At 42.6% G+C, this 21,570-nt stretch overlaps 1 protein-coding gene across 1 annotated transcript; it reads right to left on the minus strand.

Moving 5' to 3' along the window:
* Positions 1 to 780: 780 nt before the first annotated feature.
* Positions 781 to 21,569, minus strand: LOC148903382 (uncharacterized). Its single transcript, XM_089001471.1, has 55 exons — positions 21,333 to 21,569; positions 16,243 to 16,455; positions 13,141 to 13,359; positions 12,987 to 13,003; positions 12,615 to 12,647; positions 12,471 to 12,503; positions 12,319 to 12,372; positions 12,035 to 12,127; positions 11,881 to 11,958; positions 11,758 to 11,802; positions 10,982 to 11,035; positions 10,807 to 10,860; positions 10,607 to 10,660; positions 10,471 to 10,524; positions 10,338 to 10,391; positions 10,208 to 10,252; positions 10,082 to 10,135; positions 9,955 to 9,999; positions 9,766 to 9,819; positions 9,578 to 9,676; positions 9,456 to 9,500; positions 9,284 to 9,382; positions 9,155 to 9,208; positions 8,960 to 9,067; positions 8,789 to 8,842; positions 8,173 to 8,271; positions 8,013 to 8,066; positions 7,848 to 7,946; positions 7,709 to 7,762; positions 7,571 to 7,624; positions 7,050 to 7,103; positions 6,913 to 6,966; positions 6,746 to 6,790; positions 6,567 to 6,665; positions 6,374 to 6,481; positions 6,240 to 6,293; positions 6,023 to 6,076; positions 5,849 to 5,902; positions 5,722 to 5,775; positions 5,528 to 5,635; positions 4,694 to 4,747; positions 4,543 to 4,596; positions 4,293 to 4,454; positions 4,108 to 4,215; positions 3,928 to 4,035; positions 3,800 to 3,853; positions 3,626 to 3,733; positions 3,472 to 3,525; positions 3,291 to 3,398; positions 3,155 to 3,208; positions 2,982 to 3,089; positions 2,569 to 2,905; positions 2,294 to 2,484; positions 1,555 to 1,791; positions 781 to 1,479 (listed from the first exon to the last, which is right to left on the minus strand). The coding sequence occupies exons 1-55, from the start codon at positions 21,430 to 21,432 to the stop codon at positions 1,333 to 1,335; spliced, it is 4,740 nt and encodes a 1,579-aa protein (XP_088857597.1). The 5' UTR covers positions 21,433 to 21,569; the 3' UTR covers positions 781 to 1,332.
* Between the last annotated feature and the right edge of the window lies 1 nt (position 21,570).

Below are 21,570 nucleotides of genomic sequence, written 5' to 3' on the forward strand. Positions count from 1 at the left end.
AGAATAACAAGACATGAACATGGTAAAAATAGAATGAAAACACCAGATCACGTGAGCCCAGGTCTGGTCCTCGAGAGCCCCTATGAAGCCTGTGTTAAATGCTTTGTTTGAATTGTTTGGATAGGAGTAAACATGTTGGGTAAACATTTTGAAATTGGAGTTATTTTTAGATGGATGAATGAATGAATAAAATACCAATGCATAAATAACTGTGATTTTAAATAGACAATTTGATAAGCTTCTAAATGACAAACTCTGTCTAAAATCGGCAAGATTCGCACACACCTCAGAGTCACACCCTCATATTGAATTTTTACGCACAACATGAAAATAGCCAACCCTCTAAAAAAATGACCTCCTCCACTGATGCCCGGCCTAGCTGCAGGAAGTGGCGAGAGTGGGCTTTCTTTCAGCGCCGGTGCGGCGGCAAGGTCGACCCACAAACATGTGCAGGCTGAACTTTGGCCCTTGTTCTTCCTGCAAGGACGCCTCGCTCTTCTCAAGCTCTTTGTGCTCGCTTACACACCCCAACATTTACACATGGTGAAACTTGGGGGAACGCCTGCCATGTCAGCATGTGTCCTGAAGCTAGAAGTCATTGCGGCCGAAAAGAAATACACTTTGTGTCGACTACTTGGTTTCAGTTCAGCCACCCAGTGAGAAAGTTCTTCTATGATGATGGTGGGATGGAACTGAGAGTTACTGCAAATGAACAGTACACCCTCGAGGACAGATTTGACCTAGGATGGTGTTTGTTGTTTCATACATGTTAAATAAATGTAATCTTGTTCTCGTGCTTTATTGTGTGGAATGAACTCAGCTACCACAGAAATAATAACATTTATTCTAAATACATTGCAAACAATAAATCAAATAAATTTAAATTTACAGTCAAGCGTGTAGCATTTATAGGTGACATTTCAATAGTTTTTGAAAAACACAAAACATTTTTTTCGAAAGACTAAATGACTGTGAACAGAACTTAATTTAGGATCCATCCCTTTATTCTATCCAGAGAGTGAGAGCTACACGTGTAAACGTAAACATGAATCTTCTGGATTGAAAATATGTTAAACTGTCATTTCATTAATCTGAATGCCTCACAATGTATTTTATCTTTTAGAGTTGGGCAGTTGTTGACAGCGCCTTTACTCACAAGAAGATATGAAGGTTCACAGACAAGATGAATAAATAATGCTGGATTTACACCAGATGCGTCTTTTCCAGCCACGTGTGACAGTAACGGTGTACCTTTCATCCACAGCACACACTGAAAGTGGAATTATTTTCTCGAATTCACACGTGATTTTTTCTTTTCCTGGTGCAGATTTTTTATGAGAAACACACAGGTCCGATATCAAGGCCGAACTCCTGATTGGCCTTTCCAATGTCCATGGGAGCAACGTCTGCAATGGGCAGCCTGATTGGGGTTTGAGTCCTGTATTCCAACACTGTTTTAGCCCAATTTCCCTGAGATTTCTGTGGGAAAAGGAGAGACAAAATGCAGCTCTTTCTTATCTCTGATATTGTATTTTTTATATGTTGAGGACTTACTGCACATCCATCTTCAATGACGGTGTATCGCAGGCGGTTATTGCCTTGTGCCTTCAATTCCTGACCATTGGCCCCTTTGAGGATCAGGGCTTTCTTCATGGTCCCCTTGTGGTCTTTATAAGCCACACTGTTCTTGCAGTGGTAGGTGATGCTCTGGTGGGACTCTTTGGAGAGAAGCTGCAATAGCTTCACTTGAACTGCCACTGTGTTTGGCTGTTCCTCGTTTCCGTAGCGGAACTGAAACGGTGATACACAATTATACTTATTTGTTCCCAAAAGTACTGACAAAAATTTCAGTCAAGTCACGACATTCCGATTCCGTATTTAGGCAATGGAAGATGGTCTAAAAAGACAATGTTAGCGTGAGCATGTTTTTTTATTGACATGATCTACTGAAGGGGAAGTTGAAAGTGCTGCAGTTTACCCAGCAATGCATGACCGAGGTTTGGTTTCTAGTCTGTCTTTTCGGTCTGCTTGGTCACCAGGCTGTCTTGCTTTCTTCACAAATACACTTTTTGCCTCACACACATGTTGCACTGAATGAATCTGGTCGTGCAAGCTCTCACACAACATTTTATCATGTTTTGAGTTCAGATCGCTTGTGGTTTCTTTTGTTCTACCGGGCAAAATGTGTAAACCATATACTTACAGATAATCTGAACAAGTCAATTGTGTCCAAATGGAACTAAAGAAATTAATGTGCTATCGGTACACAGCAGTAATCATTTCATTGGCTTACTGGGGTTCCGCCATACATCTGGGCTCTGAACCAAATGGGTTTGTTGACACTTGGAGTGGATTTTGTCCACCAGGATTTGCGGGAAATATTGGCTGGATTTGCAGTGATGCAGGTTTCTCCACTATCCATGTTGCAGAAGACCTTGATGGCATCTTTTGTGCTTCCTTGGTTAGGATCAACCCAATATTCGCCTAGAGATAAACATACCGGTAATGTTTTTTCAGAGTGTTGTAGGTAAGGATTTTTCTTAGATATACTGAGAAGTAAACTCTTACCACTTGGTTTATGTGGGTAGCATTGCTTAATGTCTTGACATGTCTTTGCAGGGTTGTCCTTTGTCCCATCTGGGGTGCGAATGTTATGCAAACGCTTGCTAAGAATCTTCAGAGTGGTATGAACGATGACGGGACTCTTATCAGCACGAGCCTCATCTTTATTAAACTCTGGAAGTGGAGGAGGGTGAGCCGCTACGTCATCCTTGAAAAACTCCATAGCTTCCGGCTGAGCATGCTCATCGAAATCCAAGGGAGCTGCAAAATATTCATTCATAGCTGCAGTGGGTGGGCCAGGTGGGCCTGGAGGCCCAGGAGGTCCTGGTTCTCCAACAGGGCCCTGGCAACATCAATAAAAAAAACATGTGGAATTTGTTCAACAGGAAGACATGATAACAGTGTACCAAAATGGTTACCTGAACTCCAACATCACCACTGTTTCCTCTGCTTCCGGGTGCACCCATTGCTCCTGGCTGACCGATGTTCCCCTCCTTACCCGGTGGACCCACCACACCTGGAAGACCCTATGCCGTAACATGATTATATAGTTTTGTTGTGTTTTCTCTGCAGTTAGCGACTGTTTTCTTACCCGTGATCCAGTCGGTCCGATAATACCTGGAATGCCTGCATCTCCTGTAGTTCCCTGAAGGACAGAAAAAGCAGCAGTGGTCTTCATTGTTTTTTCTTGTTGTCAAAGATGCATACAAGTTACAATATCCACTTACAGTAATTCCTGGCAAACCATGGAGACCAGTGAAACCTCTGTGACCTTTCTGACCTCTCTCTCCTTGTTCACCAACTGGTCCTTTTTCTCCCTGCAGTCCTTGGGAACCCTAAACAGATTTCAGAAAAGGTTCAATATCCTGTTTGGCAATAGCAAAAGTGAGACAGTGCAGTGATTCTCACCACTTTGCCTCGCACTCCAGGTGGTCCATGGGGTCCAGGAGAGCCTTTGGCACCCTAAATCCAAAATATAAAAAAAGCAGGATTTAAAAATCCAAAAGTACCATGACACCTGTGTTACCATGTATGTTAGAATCATTGCATTGGTATAACTCACATTTTCACCACTTGGTCCTGGACTACCTGTTGGGCCCACGGGACCCTCATTTCCTGGAGAACCTTGGCCCCCAGCCAATCCCTCGGGACCAGCATTACCTCGATCACCCTGTAATAAAGTGATGATGGGTATAAATAGGTGCTTGAACACAGCCCTTCACATGTCCACACCTACCCTTGCCCCTAAGAGTCCGTCTGTCCCAGGAGGTCCATCTTCACCAGCCACGCCCTGATTCAACACATGAGAGACTTAACAAACACACTCATTTTGTTTTGGCATATCCCACTGTAAAACCCAACAACCTCAGGGCCAGCATCTCCTCTTGGCCCAGTGGCTCCCAGTGGACCAACTCCACCGGGAGGACCTTTTCCACCTGGAACTCCAGGAGCTCCAGCTTTTCCAGGCAAACCCTACATAAAAAAGAGAACAATAAATCATAAAAATGATTCAACTGAAGTGGGAGCTGGACAAATCCGACATACCGCAGGTCCGGGCAGGCCTGGCATTGCTCCCTCTCCTCTCACTCCAGGATGACCAACAGGGCCTCGCTGCCCTGCAGCACCAGGAGGTCCGGGAGGCCCAAGAGGACCCTGATGGAGAAATACAAACCCAATCAAGGACTGTGCACAGGATGTAAGGTTTGCTTACAAAAATACTTTCTACTCACCGGTGAACCATCCTCGCCAGAGTCACCCTTATCTCCAGGGGTGCCCGCTGGGCCTGGAGCACCAATCTCGCCTTGAAGTCCAGGGCCCCCATTTTCGCCACGAATACCAGGGGGGCCCTGCTTTCCAGTCAGACCAATGAGGCCATCTGCTCCAACAGCACCCTAGCCCGTACATCAACATTCCATGTTACAAAACCATTAATCGATGAGAAAAGTATTCTCTTTCCAAGCATTATCCAAGTCGACCCACAAGAGAACCAGTTGGACCGACACCTCCAGGTAAGCCAGGGAAACCAGGAGAACCCTATTGGAAGAGAAGATTTATGAAGATGTTTGTTTCAACAGCCGATATGCCGAGCTTCTTGACAGAACCATGGAAGGTGCTGCTAAACTCAACTCACCACTGCACCCTGTGTTCCTCTGCCACCTTTAAGTCCAGTAAGTCCGACCGGGCCCTAAAACATATGTCTCCATTAGTTCATCAAGTAAGCTATTAAGGGTGGAAAAAACCTGGGACGTGTATCAGTATGTGACTACAAGTGACGACATATTATGTTACCAACTTATTTAGCATTGAACGAGGCATTTTGAATTGTACCAATTTTTGACAAATGTCCATTTACGTATTAAGCACCTCTGCAGCAAGATTCTGCCACGCATGGCTCATAAAGCCCTGCTAGGCATTTGCTGCGCTTTCGAGCACAGCCAATGGGGTGGGCAGTGGCTTATTTACATAGAACATGACTGCCCCCTTGAAACAGGCAAACTTCTGTGAGGCTGAATATCCATCCATTTTCTGTACCGCTTATTCCTCAGTAGGGTCGCGGGGGGTGATGGAGCCTATCCCGGCTGTCTTCGGGCACGAGACGGGGGACACCCTGAATTGGTTGCCAGCCAATCGCAAGGCACACGAAGATGTACAACAGTCACTCTCACACTCACACTTAGGGACAATTTAAAGTGTTCAATCTGCCTGCCATGCATGTTTTTGGAATGTGGGAGGAAACTGGAGGACCCGGAGAAAACCCACACGGCCCCGGGAAGAACATGCAAACTCCACACAGGGAGGCCGGACGCAAACCGGCGACCTCTGCACTGTGAAGCCGGTGTGCTAACCACTCGACTACCGAGCCTGAATATTATTGGATTTATTATTAATACTACTGGGAACTTGTTTGAAAAACGTCAACAAAGCATACATCCTTCTGCAATTAAATTTGGTTTCTCGTGCGTACCTGCACTCCCGGTATGCCAGCCATTCCTGGTGGTCCGGGGGGTCCTGCCTCTCCCTTAAGGCCTGGTTCCCCGATATCACCTTTCACCCCAGGTTGACCTTCAGCACCCTGAGAGAAAAAAAACCAAATGATTAAGCATGTGGGGTTTGGACCAATTTTAATATTGTGTACAATGTTTTTAACTGGTGACTTACAGCAGTTCCAGGGAAACCTGCTGCACCCGTTGCACCAGGTTGACCGGCTGAACCCTGTAAATAGTACACACTTAAAGGTTTGAATGATTGTTGATAAAAATTCAGCTTAGCAATGTGTTTTTCTCACAGGTACTCCTCTTGTCCCTCGCCGTCCGTTGGGTCCGGGGGAGCCTGGTTCTCCCTGAAGGACACAGATACACAGAGTAAAGTTGGGTTTTGCATCTCACTCGCTTGAATCAATTCAGTTATGTAAAATGTTTTCTGTCTTTTAATGTAAAACATAAACTTTAAGAAGTCTCACCTTGGCACCGTTGGCTCCAACTGTACCTGAAGGTCCAACAGGACCAGATACACCCTTTAATTGACAAAAATGTGTTACTGCTAAATGTTGGCACAGTTTCTAAAACATACTGCTCCTACACGTTTATCAAAACAGTTTTTGACACCCCTGATTTCAGACATTCAAAAAAGTAGTTCAGTAATTCATGTTTCAGACAAATATGGTACAGACAACTCACCCGAATTCCATCAGCTCCAGCCTTGCCTTCGAGACCCATATCACCCACAGAGCCCTTTTGGATGAGATCCACATTTGGCCTTCGTTAAACACTAAAATGGCTTTAATCAGGGGTAGGTTGCAAGTGGCACTAACCACATCCCCCTTTGGTCCTGGGGATCCTGAGATGCCTCTTTCCCCTGGCATGCCCTGGAGTCCTGGACTTCCTATTTCTCCAGTAGCTCCCTTTGCACCAAGTTTTCCCTAAAATACAACAGCACGCAGGTAAATAATGTCAACTAATGCGATAATTTGAACAAAGAAACAGTCATATTTATCCTTCTGATACCTTCAGTCCATCCGGGCCAGGACTACCTGGACTCCCCTTAGGTCCTTGCAATCCTTTGGGTCCAGTTTCACCTCTGACACCAGGAGCTCCTCTTTCTCCCTATTAGTACAGGGTCATGATGACTATGATGTGGATTGAATCATGACACTGTCGAAACAAAGCAAGAGTTACTGACTTACCCTCAATCCTGAAGTTCCAGCAGAGCCTTCCGCCCCAGCAAGTCCCTGAAGGCAACATTCAAAACTAATTTAATCATTGGTCGTTACTGAAATATTTTGTGTGATTTTATTTGATCTGGAAAACATATTAAAAAAGAAAATACTGGTTGTCTGATTTATTCATGCACCTCAGTTCCTGGTTTGCCAGATTCACCGGGTGGGCCTGGCACTCCGGGCAAGCCCTAAAAAACACACATGCGCACATAAAGAAGAAAGTTCATCCATAACTTACGTTTTAAAATTTTAGTTTGTAGTAGTTTCTCACCTGAAATCCAATGGGTCCTTGCGGACCCTGCTCCCCCCTCTTCCCTGCAGAACCCTACATGACATGAAAAGCAGAAAAGATGCATTTTGCAGTTATAGTTTGGAATACATTATTAGGACACTGATTATTTCCGTATTTCATCAACACAAAATGAAATTTTTAATAAATATTGCATGGGGCTTGCATTTTTGTAACTTTGCTCAGTGAATGCAGAGAATAAGGCTTCAATACCTGTGGAATATTTTGCATTATTTGTGCATAAAACTGAGAACTGATGGATTCTGCTTTTTTTTTTAAAATCAGAGTACCTATGTTAAAAATGTGGGCACGTTTCGGTTTTCAACTGCATTTAAATTGTCCAATTTCCAGAAAACTCGTATCATCATCTATTATTATTATTATTATTATTATTATTATTATTATTATTATTATTATTATTATTATTATACAATGCACATAGGCTATTGAAGCAATTAAATTAACCGAATCATGCTTTTATCAAAGGAATGTGTGTCACTCACCGCTGGGCCAGTTGGACCGGCAGCACCCTCTTCGCCATTTTTTCCGTTCACTCCCTGAAGAACGTATGAGGTATAATCACCATTTCATTTCTTATTTGAATTGATAATCAATTCACTTGTCCATCAAAAATAACATACTCTTTGACCCTGTGAGCCAGCACTGCCAGCGTCACCATTCTTTCCAGGATCACCCTGAAAGTTTCAAAGGCGTCAGCATAATTTATGCTGTAATGAAATGGCTTTACATTCTTTGCAAAATGAGACAAGTTAAACTGACAGCGAGGCCTTTTGGTCCTGGGAGGCCCATGGGTCCAGCTAGACCACGACCTCCTGTGGAACCAGCTGGGCCTGGTTTTCCATCGTCTCCTGCTGAGCCCTGCAGGAGACAACATTAAATGCTCAGAAATGCAGCATTGGCTCATAAAACGGAATTGTTACAAACCTGTGGTCCTAGTTTGCCTTCTCCTCCTTCAGCACCAATAATTCCAGACAGGCCCTGTCAGACAAAATATAAAATCAAGATTTGATTTACGAGAGGTGAACAACACAAAAATGCGTTCCTCAAGGCTTAGTGTACAATTATGATTTTAAAAATGGCTTACCCGAGCGCCAGTTAAACCCGGCTCTCCAGGTCGCCCCACATCTCCTGCCGGGCCTTTCAAGCCTGCTGCGCCTGGCAGCCCTCTTTCTCCTTGGGCTCCCTGTGACAACAGAAAAGCACATTTTGAAAAGAGAAAAATAGACAGTTGACCGGGTTTGCATATAGAGTATAAGGCAAGATTAGTAATGGTGTATGGCTGCATTATACACACTGTTATACAAAAGTGCCTTCCAGAGCACACAAATGAAAAGTCAGCAAGAAACAAAATGTTCACATTAGATTTAAATGTAACAACAGCAGGAGCAGATCTCAGGTGTTCAGGAAGTTCGTTACACAGTAGATGAGCAGAGAAACCCACTGTTGGTTCACCTATTCAAAATTGCATACTCAATTTAAATTGTACTCCACTCTTATTATTTCTGATTTTATATGTGGTCTTATTGTTTTTGTTCTTGGTTGTAAAGTGTCATTGAGTGTTTTGAAAGGCAATACATAAAATGCATTTTTATTATTTTTACTTTGTTTCGTTTTGGTTCTAGAAAGACTCAATAATAATCAGGGGGATCTGGAAGTCTCAAAGGGTACTCAAATGTGATGAATTTGTTTAACAAACTCACTTTTGCACCAGGAAAACCATCAGAGCCAGGGAAACCGCGATTCCCAGGAATGCCCTATAAAAAAATCCATGAAAGAAAATTGCATGACAATTATCGGCTAACAATGTGAATGACATTTGCTACTATTTAACATGCAGAGCTTCCCTTTTATTACATAAAGCCACAACTCACTGTCTCGCCAATGGGTCCTGGGTCACCGACAGAGCCCGCATCACCTCGAGGTCCACGCTTCCCCTCATCTCCCATGGGGCCTATCAGACCTGGAACACCATGGTCGCCCTGAAAAAAGTGGCAAATACACAATGTTCACCTGTATTCCACTAACGTATAATGGAAGGGAGTATTTTGACATTCATATTTACGCACCCTTTCCCCTTTCATTCCAGCTTGTCCTTTGACTCCAGCCACACCAGCTTCTCCCTGTAGATAAGATGGCTCTCTATGAAAGTGACAAAAGGCATCGAGAAATTATTGTCTCTCCTTTTAGACTGTTACATCTTGGCCTTTAGGTCCCTGCATTCCTGTGGTCCCCTGTGGTCCCGGAGGCCCGATTGGGCCTACAAGTCCTGATGGACCGAGGACACCTGAGAGGCCCTGAAGAGAAGTCAGAGACTTAATGACAAACTTCATTGATTCCAAAAGAGAGCTTGGTAGTTGGCTCACGTACTGTTGTCCCCCTCGCTCCTGGGGTTCCATCGGGGCCTACGGCTCCCTGTTAGTAACCAAAGACATGTTTAGTGACAGCAACCTCAACTTTCCGGCTCATGAAACAGCATGATACATGCTTACCTGTTGTCCAGTGGGCCCTGGTGGTCCAACATGACCCGCATCTCCTCTGGGTCCCTGCTGCCCTGGACTTCCTCTCACACCAATTGGTCCCACTTCACCCTGTCGAGGTTCAAAGTATCATAGAGAATGTCATTCATGGGATTGGCTAACCTTATTTGTCAAATTTCAGTGCAAAACACTAATAGTACCTTTTGTCCAGGGGTACCTGGGAAGCCTGGCACACCGGGGATCCCAATTGGACCCTGCAGTTGAAGATCATAATCATTATTTTTAGCCCAAACTTGACAATCTAGCGACTGAGGCTTTAGAGAGCTTCTGACTAACTACATGCTCCTTCTGTTTGCATAATGACATGAAATAACATAAATTGTCCATACCAGGGGACCTGGTTTTCCACTATGTCCAGCTGCGCCGCGTTTTCCCTAAACCAGAAACAGGCCAATGGTCTCAATTGGGCAATCAATTGGGCACTCCAAATAGACATAGGTGACTGATTGTGGTTACCACAGGACCAGGTGGGCCCGCTCTTCCTCTCTCCCCCAATAAGCCTGGTGGACCCTGAGAGAAAAGTCGTTCTCAGTCCCTGTCTACATCAAACACGGTGCTGTACTTAATGTTCGTGTTGCCTACCACTGGGCCAGTGGCACCCATGGCACCAGGAGTACCAGAAGCACCCTGCAGAACACAATGACAGGGGCCAATGATCTTAAAAAAACAATGGCTCTGGTGTTGCATTTTGGCACCATTATTAAAATCTTACCTTGACACCGGCAGCACCAGCCTCACCTCTCGGACCAAAAATGCCAGTTTCACCCTGTTGGAGAGAGATTTGCAAGTTCTTCGCTTCTGCCCAAAAAACATAAGACAATTTTAAAATTCCAAAGCTCATATACCTTGCGACCCTTTAGACCTGAGACACCTGGAGTACCCGGTAACCCTCGTGCACCCTAAAGAGATGTCATCATTCAATATGAAATCAACTGAACACAGCAACAAGTGACAAGAGCAATGCAGGTTGAAATTGTTTACCACTGATCCTTGGAATCCAGTCTCTCCTGTGGCACCAGGGGGTCCAACCTCCCCCTAAGAAAATCCAAACAACATTTACTGATAATAATCAAACAATTTGAATGATAAAATATCTTTACAATATGCAAGGCTTAGTAAGACTATTGAATGAATGAATGAATGAATGAATGAATGAATGAATGAATATGTGTTTCACTGACATCAGGACCACTTTTTCCTGACAACCCTTCTGGCCCTCGAAGACCTGGTTCACCCTAAAGATAAACACAAGGAAATGTCAAAGTTGGAGACATTTAGAACATATCTGCCTCCAGTCTATGAATGTGGGCTTGGCATACAAGTCCCAATAGCAGCATATTGTAAAGACAATACTACCATAAGTCCTGGCTCTCCAGCCTCGCCTGGGAGTCCCTGGCCACCAGCTGGTCCCTGGACAAGAACAGACAGAAAATGTTAACTCAACATCGCCAAAACATCAATGTTTGAGACAATTTTCTTTTCATTCTGTCTTCTGCCTGTGTAACTCAAGTCCTGGAAGTTAGCCTTCATCATATTTAGTGGTCCACTAAAACAAACAAATAGTTACAAACTAAAACGTTTGTAGTTTCACTTTGAACCAACATTTTGTTCACACCAAATCCCTTCTTTCTAAAAACCCATCAAAGATTCATTGAGGGAAATAAGTACTATGTGGGAAAAATGAGTTTAACACCCTTTTGTAGCCATGCTACGGAACCTTGAACATGTCTGCTGAAAAGTTAGTAAGGAACCTTTGCACCATTCTTTTATCTTTAATGCACACTGTGATCAAAGTAATGACCATAATAATGTCTATTCTCAAATGAACTATTAAAATGATGCTAGAAAGTTCAAGACATGGCCGTGGGACCTTTTCTGCCAGACTGAGAAAGACGGTCAAACCCCATCTCTCTCGATTTCTACTCTTATGTTCTTGACTATTCTGATTCTGATTGGCCACCCACTATATGACTATACCTAGCCCATGTGACAATATGTGATGTGACTGTATGCCAATTATGTCCTACGTAGATAGACCTAGCCAGGAGGAAAGGTTACATAGTGACACAACGGCCTCACTCAAATCACCCATCTAATTATAAATATCTCTAACCTAACAATGCCAAACCTACTGGTGGTCCAGTCGACCCAGGAGGGCCTCTTGGTCCTGCTTCACCCTGAAATAGTAACAATTCACTATTTATGAGCTGCATAAGAATTCAGAATGTTAGCTGGACATACTGGTTCGCACTCACTCTCGATCCTGAGACCATTCCACTCAGGCCTGACGACTTCTCATTGAAACCTGAAGCCATTTGTGACACAAAGTTCCCCTTTGGGTGACAAAAAAAGTTTAGATTTGTTTTCGTTGTTGTTTTTTTTATTATCGAATGCTGCAGTCAATCTCACCCCAGGAAGGGAAGGAAAACCCGGGGGGCCAGGCTCGCCTGGGTTTCCAGGGATGCCAGGCTCTCCATCAAAACCCGGTGGCCCTTGGAATCCCTGTAGATTGTATTGAGATTTTCTTTTACAGAAACACTTTGCTATCAGTGTAAAAATTCTACATTAAATATACATATTTTTTACAAAAACTCAACAAAGATTCATTTATAATTTTCTCAGCTGATTGGTACTACTGTTCACTTTAAGATCAAAGTTCAAGGACACAACCGATCGCGGTGGTTCTAACTTACCCTTCGGCCTTTAAACCCTCGATGTCCAGTTCTCCCCTGAGCACCTGGAGGACCCTGAAACAGAAACACAGCCGATACATTATTTTTTAAATACATACAGTACATATACTGTATTCCAACCTTGCTGGCATTTATATCTAATAAACACTCACGGAGGGTCCTTGAAGTCCAGGGATTCCCACCAGCTGAGTGAGAGAATAAATTATTATATTGTTATGATCATTTTCATGATAATTATCATGTTTCAAAGCAAGATAGAACTATTGAAGTTGCAAAAATTGTGATTTGCATCTTACATGCGGAATATCACCTGGTTCACCTTTCTCTCCCTGGAAAAGAAAGAAATCCGTTTTTACTACATAAGTAGTCTCATTTACACGCTTGGCTAGTCAGAACTGTGATACAGTATATCCTTTGAGACAAACATTTAACTGGTCTGGAAATACCCCCCAAAAAATTGACCGTTTTTAAAATATTATGACTATTTAATGTTGTCAAAGTTGTACTAAGAAATGTTCTCAATGAAAATAATTTGATTGGGAAATAATGGCGTTATGTCAACAGTACTTTTTAAAATTTAAACACGAAATCCTGCAAATGATAAAATCATAGAAAATTCTAATTTTCAGGGATGTCAGAGACATAATCCATGTAATATCATGACTTACCCTATAACCCATGATTGCTAGAGGAGAGAGTGGAAAACAAGAAATAAATCATTATAAAAGAATGTTACATACTGTGATTGATGGTTTAACTTTATACAGCAGTGCACCCTTGTGGGTTGGGTGCATAACTACATATTGATCCAAGTGGCCTTACAGATGTGTCTGGTAGCGCTGGCCAGGTTTTCGCACACTGGGCAGCACTCGCCCTCCGGGGTCACCATCTTTTGGCAGTTGGGCACCATCTCACATTGCACGTCGCTACAGACACTCACTCCGTTGTCGCACACGCACACACTGCACAGTGCAGGCTTCCAAATAGCGTTGTTAGCGTAGATCTCTCCATCCACTTCACAGCTCAGGTCTTGTGAGGGAGCTGGGTACAGAATGAATCAAAGACCCGTGTGTTAATCTATCTATAATAGCAATGCATCATGACGGAGAAAACTATTTAATAGTGTACTCTTCCACTGCATGGTACAATTTCACACTGAGTGAGTTTAAGTGTCACAAATAGTTAATTGCAGTTAATTGTTCTCAGACCGAAGCATTTAAAGCCCTTCTGTGGAATGTTGATGACAAGGAACTATGTTGACGTTTATTTAAGGAGCTTCATTTTGACATAACTAGTGCCTTGCCGCAATCTTTGTCATATGGGTCAATTCGGGAATGATGTAGAGAGTTTAGGAATATCATCTAGACCAGTTCGATCGAACCCCAGGTGTTCGGTGAGTCGGTCTCATGGGTTCGGTGGATCCTCCACCACAGAGGTCCCTCCCTCAGCCTAGACTGCAGTTAGTAGGCACAGTCATTGGAAGAAGGGTTCGGTGAATGAGGATAGCTGAAGCTGGTGGGATTCGGTGCCTCCAACAAGATTAAGAGCAACTGATCTAGACCAAGGGTGTCAAACGTATTCTTGCCGTAGGCCACATTGTAGTGACGGTTTCCTCTCGGGGGGCCGTTATTAATGTTCACATATTACATATAGAGGGCACAACAAATTAATGAATAAGTAGTACAATATTTGAAGTAAAAAATAATGACTGTCATTGTGGTTTACGTGAGACAATTTGAAATTTTTGTTTTCAGACTTTAGCAAGCATCATGGAATTTCACAAGTTTGATTTGCTTTCGCGGGCCGAATAAAATGATGAAAACAGCATTCAGTCAATTCAAATACTTTCAAATAAAATACTTCAGTTCTTTCAAGCGCAAAAATGATAGTAATGGAGAGAGCTCGACACTAAATAAGGGAATTATACAGTGGTGGGCCGTAAGGTCCTGCAAATTATTCTCTGCTGGCCTAAAAACCTCAGTATCACAGACTAATGTGAATTATTTGTCTATGATTCCTTAATAAATAATTCCAAATTGTCTTTCAATTTCCTTTCATTGCTTTTCCCTGGTTGTGCTACTTCCAGATGTGTGTTTTCGTATTTAAGCATTTATCCAATCACATTTCAGCCATCATTTGTGACCAGGGTCAGAAATGTACCTGTATGCCTGCACACTCAGTTCTGCAGGCCCTGGAGCATAAAAATCAATGTTGATGAAAGTGTTGCTTTAACCAATCAGAGTAGGCAACCCAAGGCCTGCTTGAAGGCACTGTCAAGGTCAGAGTTTTCGCAAATTATTAATAATTATGATTGGCTAGTCACATGATTGTCACTAGCCAATCACGGTATCACTAGCCACCATTGATAAGAGCATACCGGCAAGAGCTTGCACACTGTATATGTAGCAAGCTGCATACGCAAGTATATTGTGTCGATTTAATCGCTGTTTTGTCAACCCACAGTGGCTGAAGGAGGAGAATAAATTCATTTGAGATATAGATATATACCCGTTTAAGCATTTTCAAGAATAGATGGACACCATTAAGGTTCAACAGCTCCTAAACCAGCAAAAATAGCAAATAATATTGCAATTCTATGAGTTTATGATGTTCAGTGGAAAGGTCAGTGCTGTTGGACAGTCTGCGGTTGGATGGATGCATGGCTTGAGGAGCCCGCAATAAGAAGAAAGCAGCGTCAGCGCAGAGCGCCGATGCGTATGTGGAACTGTCGCGGCTTGGAATTGAAGCGGATTTATGTGGGACAGGAGCTGTTGGACAGTCTGCGGCTGTATAAATGCATGGCTTGAGGAGCCTGCGATAAGAAAGGAGCGACAGCGCAGAGCGCCGATGCGTATGTGGAATGGCTTGGAATTGAAGCAGATTTATGTGGGACAGGAGATGTTAGACAATTCTCTTTTCGTCAATGGATGCTACAGCTTCGTGTTTGCTTTAAACATTTAGCTTGTAGTAGACGTACAAATTCCACCATTACGTCCCTGATCCACTGCTGACATGGATGCTTTGATCCTCTCCTCTTTCACCTAGAACTGCTTCATGTCATCACAAAGAGGGTATAGCAAGTCCTGAAGAATGAATGACTCTGTGTCTTTGTGTTGTCATATTTGTTATTTTTTCAATTTTTTTTCCCAAGATGGCGGCGCGTGAACACGCAGCGGCTCCCCTCTCCCGGCAAATTGCCGTTTTCATGTTTATGTTTGTTAAAGTAATTATAAGTGCATTGCATGCTGGGTCCGAGAGGACAGTAATTTCATCTGTGCTGTATGTCATGCATATTAGCATATTTGACAATAAAGCTGACTTTGACTTTGAATCCACAAGTTGATAGTAAAAAATTGAAAAGTTTAATGACAGTATTTCTTAGGTTTCTTCAAGTCACAAGTTATTTCCTGGACAGCGACACCCTCTAGTCTAGTGCCTGCAGTAATATCACACCACACTCGCAGCTGATTGATTCAGACAAATCCCTTCTGAAGGCCTAGGAGTGGCATGCATGGCCCTTCACTGGAATTACTAAATTATGTTGTAGATAGTTGAGATGTGTCAGTTAGACAAAAATAGTGCTCTGCTACTATCTTTTGGCATTTGGTGCCAAGAAATTGTTCAAGTAGGTGAGGAGCTTCATTTAGACAAAATACCCGGTAGTCCTTTGTCACCATTGTGCAGACTACCACAAACTATGATGACCAGTTTTGTTTGATTTTGTATCATTCATCTTGTGGCATTTTGTAACCAAGGAACGATGTTGATGTTAGTCCAAGTGCTTTATTCAGAAGTTATGAATAAACTCTATCCATTGTCAAGTGCAGGATAATACCAATGATGCTTTTCGTATCTATGTTAAACACATTTGGACTCAATAAAGGTTCAGAAATATGGTGAAAGTTACAGAGCATACAAACAAACCTGCAGAAGGGTCTGGCGTGGGAGCGGCCGCAGGGGTGGCGCACACCGGGCAGCATTCGCCCTCTGGGGTCACGGACTGGGCGCAGTCGCCAAGGTCATCGCAGACCACGACCTCACATATGGTACTGCCGGACTCGCACACACAAATCCTGCAAGGTTCAGGGCTCCACATTTCTTTGTTGGCGTACACTTGCCCATTGTCGGCACACGTTTCTAATTGGAAGAAGTCAAACGTGCAGTTTGTATTACGTTTGAATACCTAGTCGTTAGCACGAATGCATTTCAGTTCTGACATTCATCCTTCGACTCTTTGCTTTTCCTCTTGTGTGCAGTTTACATGTTCTCCCCAAGCCTTTTTGAAATCCACCTGGCTCTCGAGTTTCTTTTCACATTCCGGAAACACAATTGATAAGTAAATTGAAGAGAGAATGGTTATTTTTCTGTGTGAGCTTTGATTCAACAATTGGTCGTTAACACAATGATATGGACCGCTGAAATTGTGCTGAATTGTGTGTGGTGTCTCCCACCAGACGTCATGGTACTTTAAATGTATATGTACCATAAAAGTCATTCACCATAACAATCTTGATCTAGTCATGTTAAAATTTAATTTCTGATGATTTTTAATCTAGATTGTAAAACAAAAAAAAAATAATTCAAGATGGAGCTCAAAGAATCTCAACCAAATGCCCAGCTTGATTATGTTCCCAAGAAAAATTCTTAAAATGCAACTCCTATGTTCATCTGCTGGGTACAGTGAAAAATGTCCTTGCCAGCATAATGAACCAGATTGGTGATGACCATTTCTTTTCAGGATTCTTACTTTTTGTGTTTGGTGGTGTGCAGTAGGATTTTGTGGGCACATTGGTCAAGGTTGTGAAACACTGAACTACACAGCACTCGGTGTTTAAAATTACTTTTGTGGAATTATTCATGTGTATGCTTCAGGTACTGTATTTCCCTGTGTATAAGGCGCACCCAATAGCCTTCATTTTCTTCAAAAGATGACCCTGTGCCTAATACGCAGGTGCGCCTTATATGAGAAGTAATATTGGGCCACAACAGGTCTCGCAAATACTGTCACCAGCCACGACTCCATTTCCCCCCATAGAAGAAGTAGTGCATAACCCCAGCCTCTTCTGTAGCGCCTTATAATAATGTGTGCCTTATACAAGTACGTAATTGGAAACATGTTATGTATTTATACATCACATTTGAAGGTTCGCCTTATATTCAAGTGCGCCTTATATATGGAAAATCGTTTGAAAATACACCATTCATTGGGAATGCACCTTATTACTCCGGTGCGCCTCATACACCGGAAAATAATTTGTTAAGTTATGTGACAAACAGACTCTGATTACGGAAATACAAAACATTGTCAGAAAATCAGAGGGTGTGCATGACAGTCAACTTGAAGGGGGTTTTCCACTGCTGTACACAGTGATTAAGGAGTAATTAAATTTGTGGTTCAACTCATGTATCATCATGAGAAGAATTCCAAGTGACAACAATCAGTCTGACGTAAATTATTCTTATATTATAATTGTTTGGATGTGAATTCAAATGTGTTTTGGGTGAAATATTCTCGTGAATGAAATAAATGGAGAGCCCATTTGGGCAACTTTTGTCCAGAATGTGGACACCTGCTGCAGGCTTTGTGAGCCTTTCCATCTGGGTTATAATTATGTGGTGAGGCCTCTCCCCGTGCAAGACGCTCCTTTTCACCAGCAGTAGTTATTTTAGGGGAAACCACACTCAATGTTATATTCGTTGGCTTTGGCCCGAAACGTGTGGTTCGCCTTTTTTGGTGGGGGACGCCACGCCCACAGTAGCCTCCTGCAACCCCCACTGCAAAACTGAGGATATCTGATGTATCTTGTGCAATATTACGTTTGCATGACAGTGTTTTCCTTCCTGTTTGCAGGATGCAAACTTGAAGTCAGGATGTGTGTTTCTGATGAATTACACTTTATACATGATCAGAATTCTCAAGATACTCAAAATCAAATAAGGCAGAATTTTAAAGAACAAATGTTGATACCTTTGTGCCATTATTTTACATGGCACCAGAATTCCTCATAGCGGTCCAATTACAAAATTTGTGACAATCGCTTAAAACGCCATCCTCCACCTAAGCAGCGCAAAGTAAGCAACGAGTTAAATCACTTGGCCAGCATATTGACGTTGTCTCTTCCATTGGAACATAATTTCACATCCTTTCATTTTGGTCAGCCCAAGGCTGACCAAAATTAGTGGCCTGCTTTTGTCTATCCCATCCACGAGGCCACATCATTACAGAGGTGGAACTCGAAAGCCCTTCATTGGGTGCTGACTGAAATAGACAGGCTGCCGCGCAAGCACACAAACTCAGGGGCAGCAGATTTTTTTTTTTGCAGCTCGGCATCTCTGTGATATAGAAAAAGTGCACCCTAGAGGTTAAATCAGATTTTTTTTTCTCAAAAATTATTTACATGTCATTTTATTCTTGCACATCACAAGGAGCTTCACCTACAACCTACAAAGTCTATTTGGAGAATATATGGAACAATTGCCTCATGGATGAGAGTGAGGCCTGCCCTTCCCTGCGCCACCACTGAACCTAATTTTGATTTCCTTTCCATGACGTCACACATAATATCACCATGATCAGTGACGTGCAGTCAGGTGAGGCAGGTGAGGCTGTGCCTCACCTGTCATCATGGAAATATCACATGACAAAATAAACCATTTAACGTCACCATTTTTGGATTTTTTTTTTTAATCGCTGAATTTTCACATTTACCATTCAAATACTAAGGGGAGACGAGTGGTGAGGCAGCAGCCGGCTGAGCCTCAACATGGATAGCGCAATCACTATGGTAACTGTGCTGGCTTGCTCTGAAGTGAGACCGCATTGCTGTCCCTCTGCATATCGCTATTAAAGTGTTCAAAAGCTTTTAGTATATGAACTAAATTTCTACAGTTTAGCTGGTGTATATAATGTACATTCACTGTACATTATATACACTGTACTACAGTGTTTATTTTCTTTAATTTTTATCAAAACTGCGTGCATAGGTGAGGCACACAGTTCTCCTGCCTCATGACAGGGGGCACTGGTGATGAGAGATTCTTCTTGCGACTCCTCGGCTGCAGAATAATAGAATTAGTGACAGCAAGCTACAGTAAACAGTTAGCAAGTTAAGTGCAACCATCCAGTCATTTTTTTTCCTGTTGGTTGGCCTTATTTTCAGAATGGTGGATTACATATCTAAATTGAAAGAATTTATTTTCAATAAATCCATCCATTGCGGGACGAATAAAGGTATTCTGATTCTGATTCTGATTCTGATTCTGATTTTTGTATGCCGTGTGGCAGTGACGTGCAGTCAGTGGAGGCAGGTGAGGCAGTGCCTCACCTGTCATCATGGAAAGCTGTCATGGAAATATCAAATGAAAAAATAAATTAAACAGTTAGATGTATTTCGTGATTTGTACTTTAAAGTTCTTGTCCATTTAACTTCACCGTTTTAGGATTTTTTTCAAAATCACTGAATTTACCGTTCAAATACTAAGTAGAGACGAGCGGGGACGTCATTGATGACGTCACTGCCTCACCAGCCATGAACCTCACCGCACGTCACTGCCGTGTGGGCGTTCAACGGCATTGAGGGAAGCCGACATTTTACCTGATGTTGGCCAATCAATTGCATTCACAAAACTGAGAATATACAGGTGTCAACTGTCATTCGTATGAGTTGCAATATCATCAATCATAGTTGCTCTAAAATGGATTGTATACTGCCCTATACTGCAACCAACATACTGTAGGCAAATTAAATGTTTGCAGATTTACAATGATTTGCAGGACAAACATAAGAGCGCAAAAATGAAAGAGTTGATTTGTGGGAATAAATGTACAAAATGAATTCTTGCACTTAATGCTGATTTCTTGTTCAGCAGTTTTATGGTGTTTTTGAATGGTAATTTTCCTGCAAAAAAACATTCTACTATGTGTTTATTCTGTTGTTTGCTTTAAAAAATGGATAAAATCAGATGTCAACGGATGTTAGGACGGAGGAAAAAAGATCATTGGCACCGTCCTATTCACTCGCAAGGACTTGCACACTGCAAGAATCAAGACAAGAGTGCAAAAAATCCTACTGGACCCTTCGCACCCTGCCCACCACGTTATGCAGCCAATTCCCTCAGGCGGGCGCAACCGATCCATGCGCACCATTCTTTCATTCTTCCACCTAGCCATTAACTCTAAAAACAGTAATCAAAATATAACTGTATAGTGCCTCTTTGCAATTTTGCACAACTCTGCGGAATAGCATCCAGTTATCATCATTTTGGCTCCAGCTCTGTACTCACTTGAACCACTGTCTGCTTGATACTTTGCACATTGTCTCACAGTTGTTCCTGAGAGGTACCACTTACATTAAGAAATTCAATTAAATTAGATTAGATTAGCTTTTATTAGTGTCCCCCATACTTATTTGTCATGTCTTTTTTTATGATGATACTAGTGCAGCATGTTATACCGGAGACAAATGTCTTGTGTGTTCTACATACTGGGCCAATAAAGATGCTTCTGATTCTGATGAGGATTGTTAATTTTTCATACGAGCAGTGATCAAGATTCAAACACATTAAGAGCATGAATTTTTCCTACATTTTATTTGTTCAGTATTCAAAGGATAACTTTTCTCGTATATTTGGCTCACAAGTGTGTTGTCCGATGTGGTCCCCCAGTAACACCCGGTTCAAGGCCACACCAGCATTTATGTTGCCCATCCCTGATTTAGATCCCGTCTTCATGTAGCCGATAGTTTGTGTCCTGGAAATGTAGGATAAGAGCAAATCTCCATAGAGAAAGGCTCAAGTGGAGATGTGAGTGTAGACCCTCTCAAATGCGAGGCTAAACCACAAATCCACACGGCTGACAGGAAACCCATAATTTAAGTCATCATATTTGTCTATCAAATAAAATAAGTTGCCTCCATAAAATCACAGGTGGCAAAGAGGCAAAACGTGAGAAAATGGTCTGCGACTGATGGAAACCTGCTTTACAAGAGGCCCTCAGATGAAGGAAGGATACTCACCATTCTTTGGGCTTTCCTGGCAGGAGACAGTAATCACCTGAGTTAGGGAGATGGCAGCCAGGAGAATGGTAATCCTCATGTGCACGGAGGGGCCCATCATTGCACGCTAGGCATGCAAGGACCTCACGCACAAAAACACACACTCGCTGACAAAAGGGCGACCCAAGCTTTAGCATCCAGCCCAAAAGATCTGAATATCCCTGAGTGCACCGAACTCCCGGAGGTGCTGAGCTCCTCT

This window comes from Hippocampus bargibanti, linkage group LG01 (genome assembly GCF_051943395.1).
Source record: "Hippocampus bargibanti isolate YZ-2025 linkage group LG01, ASM5194339v1, whole genome shotgun sequence".
In the NCBI taxonomy this organism is placed as follows: domain Eukaryota; kingdom Metazoa; phylum Chordata; class Actinopteri; order Syngnathiformes; family Syngnathidae; genus Hippocampus; species Hippocampus bargibanti.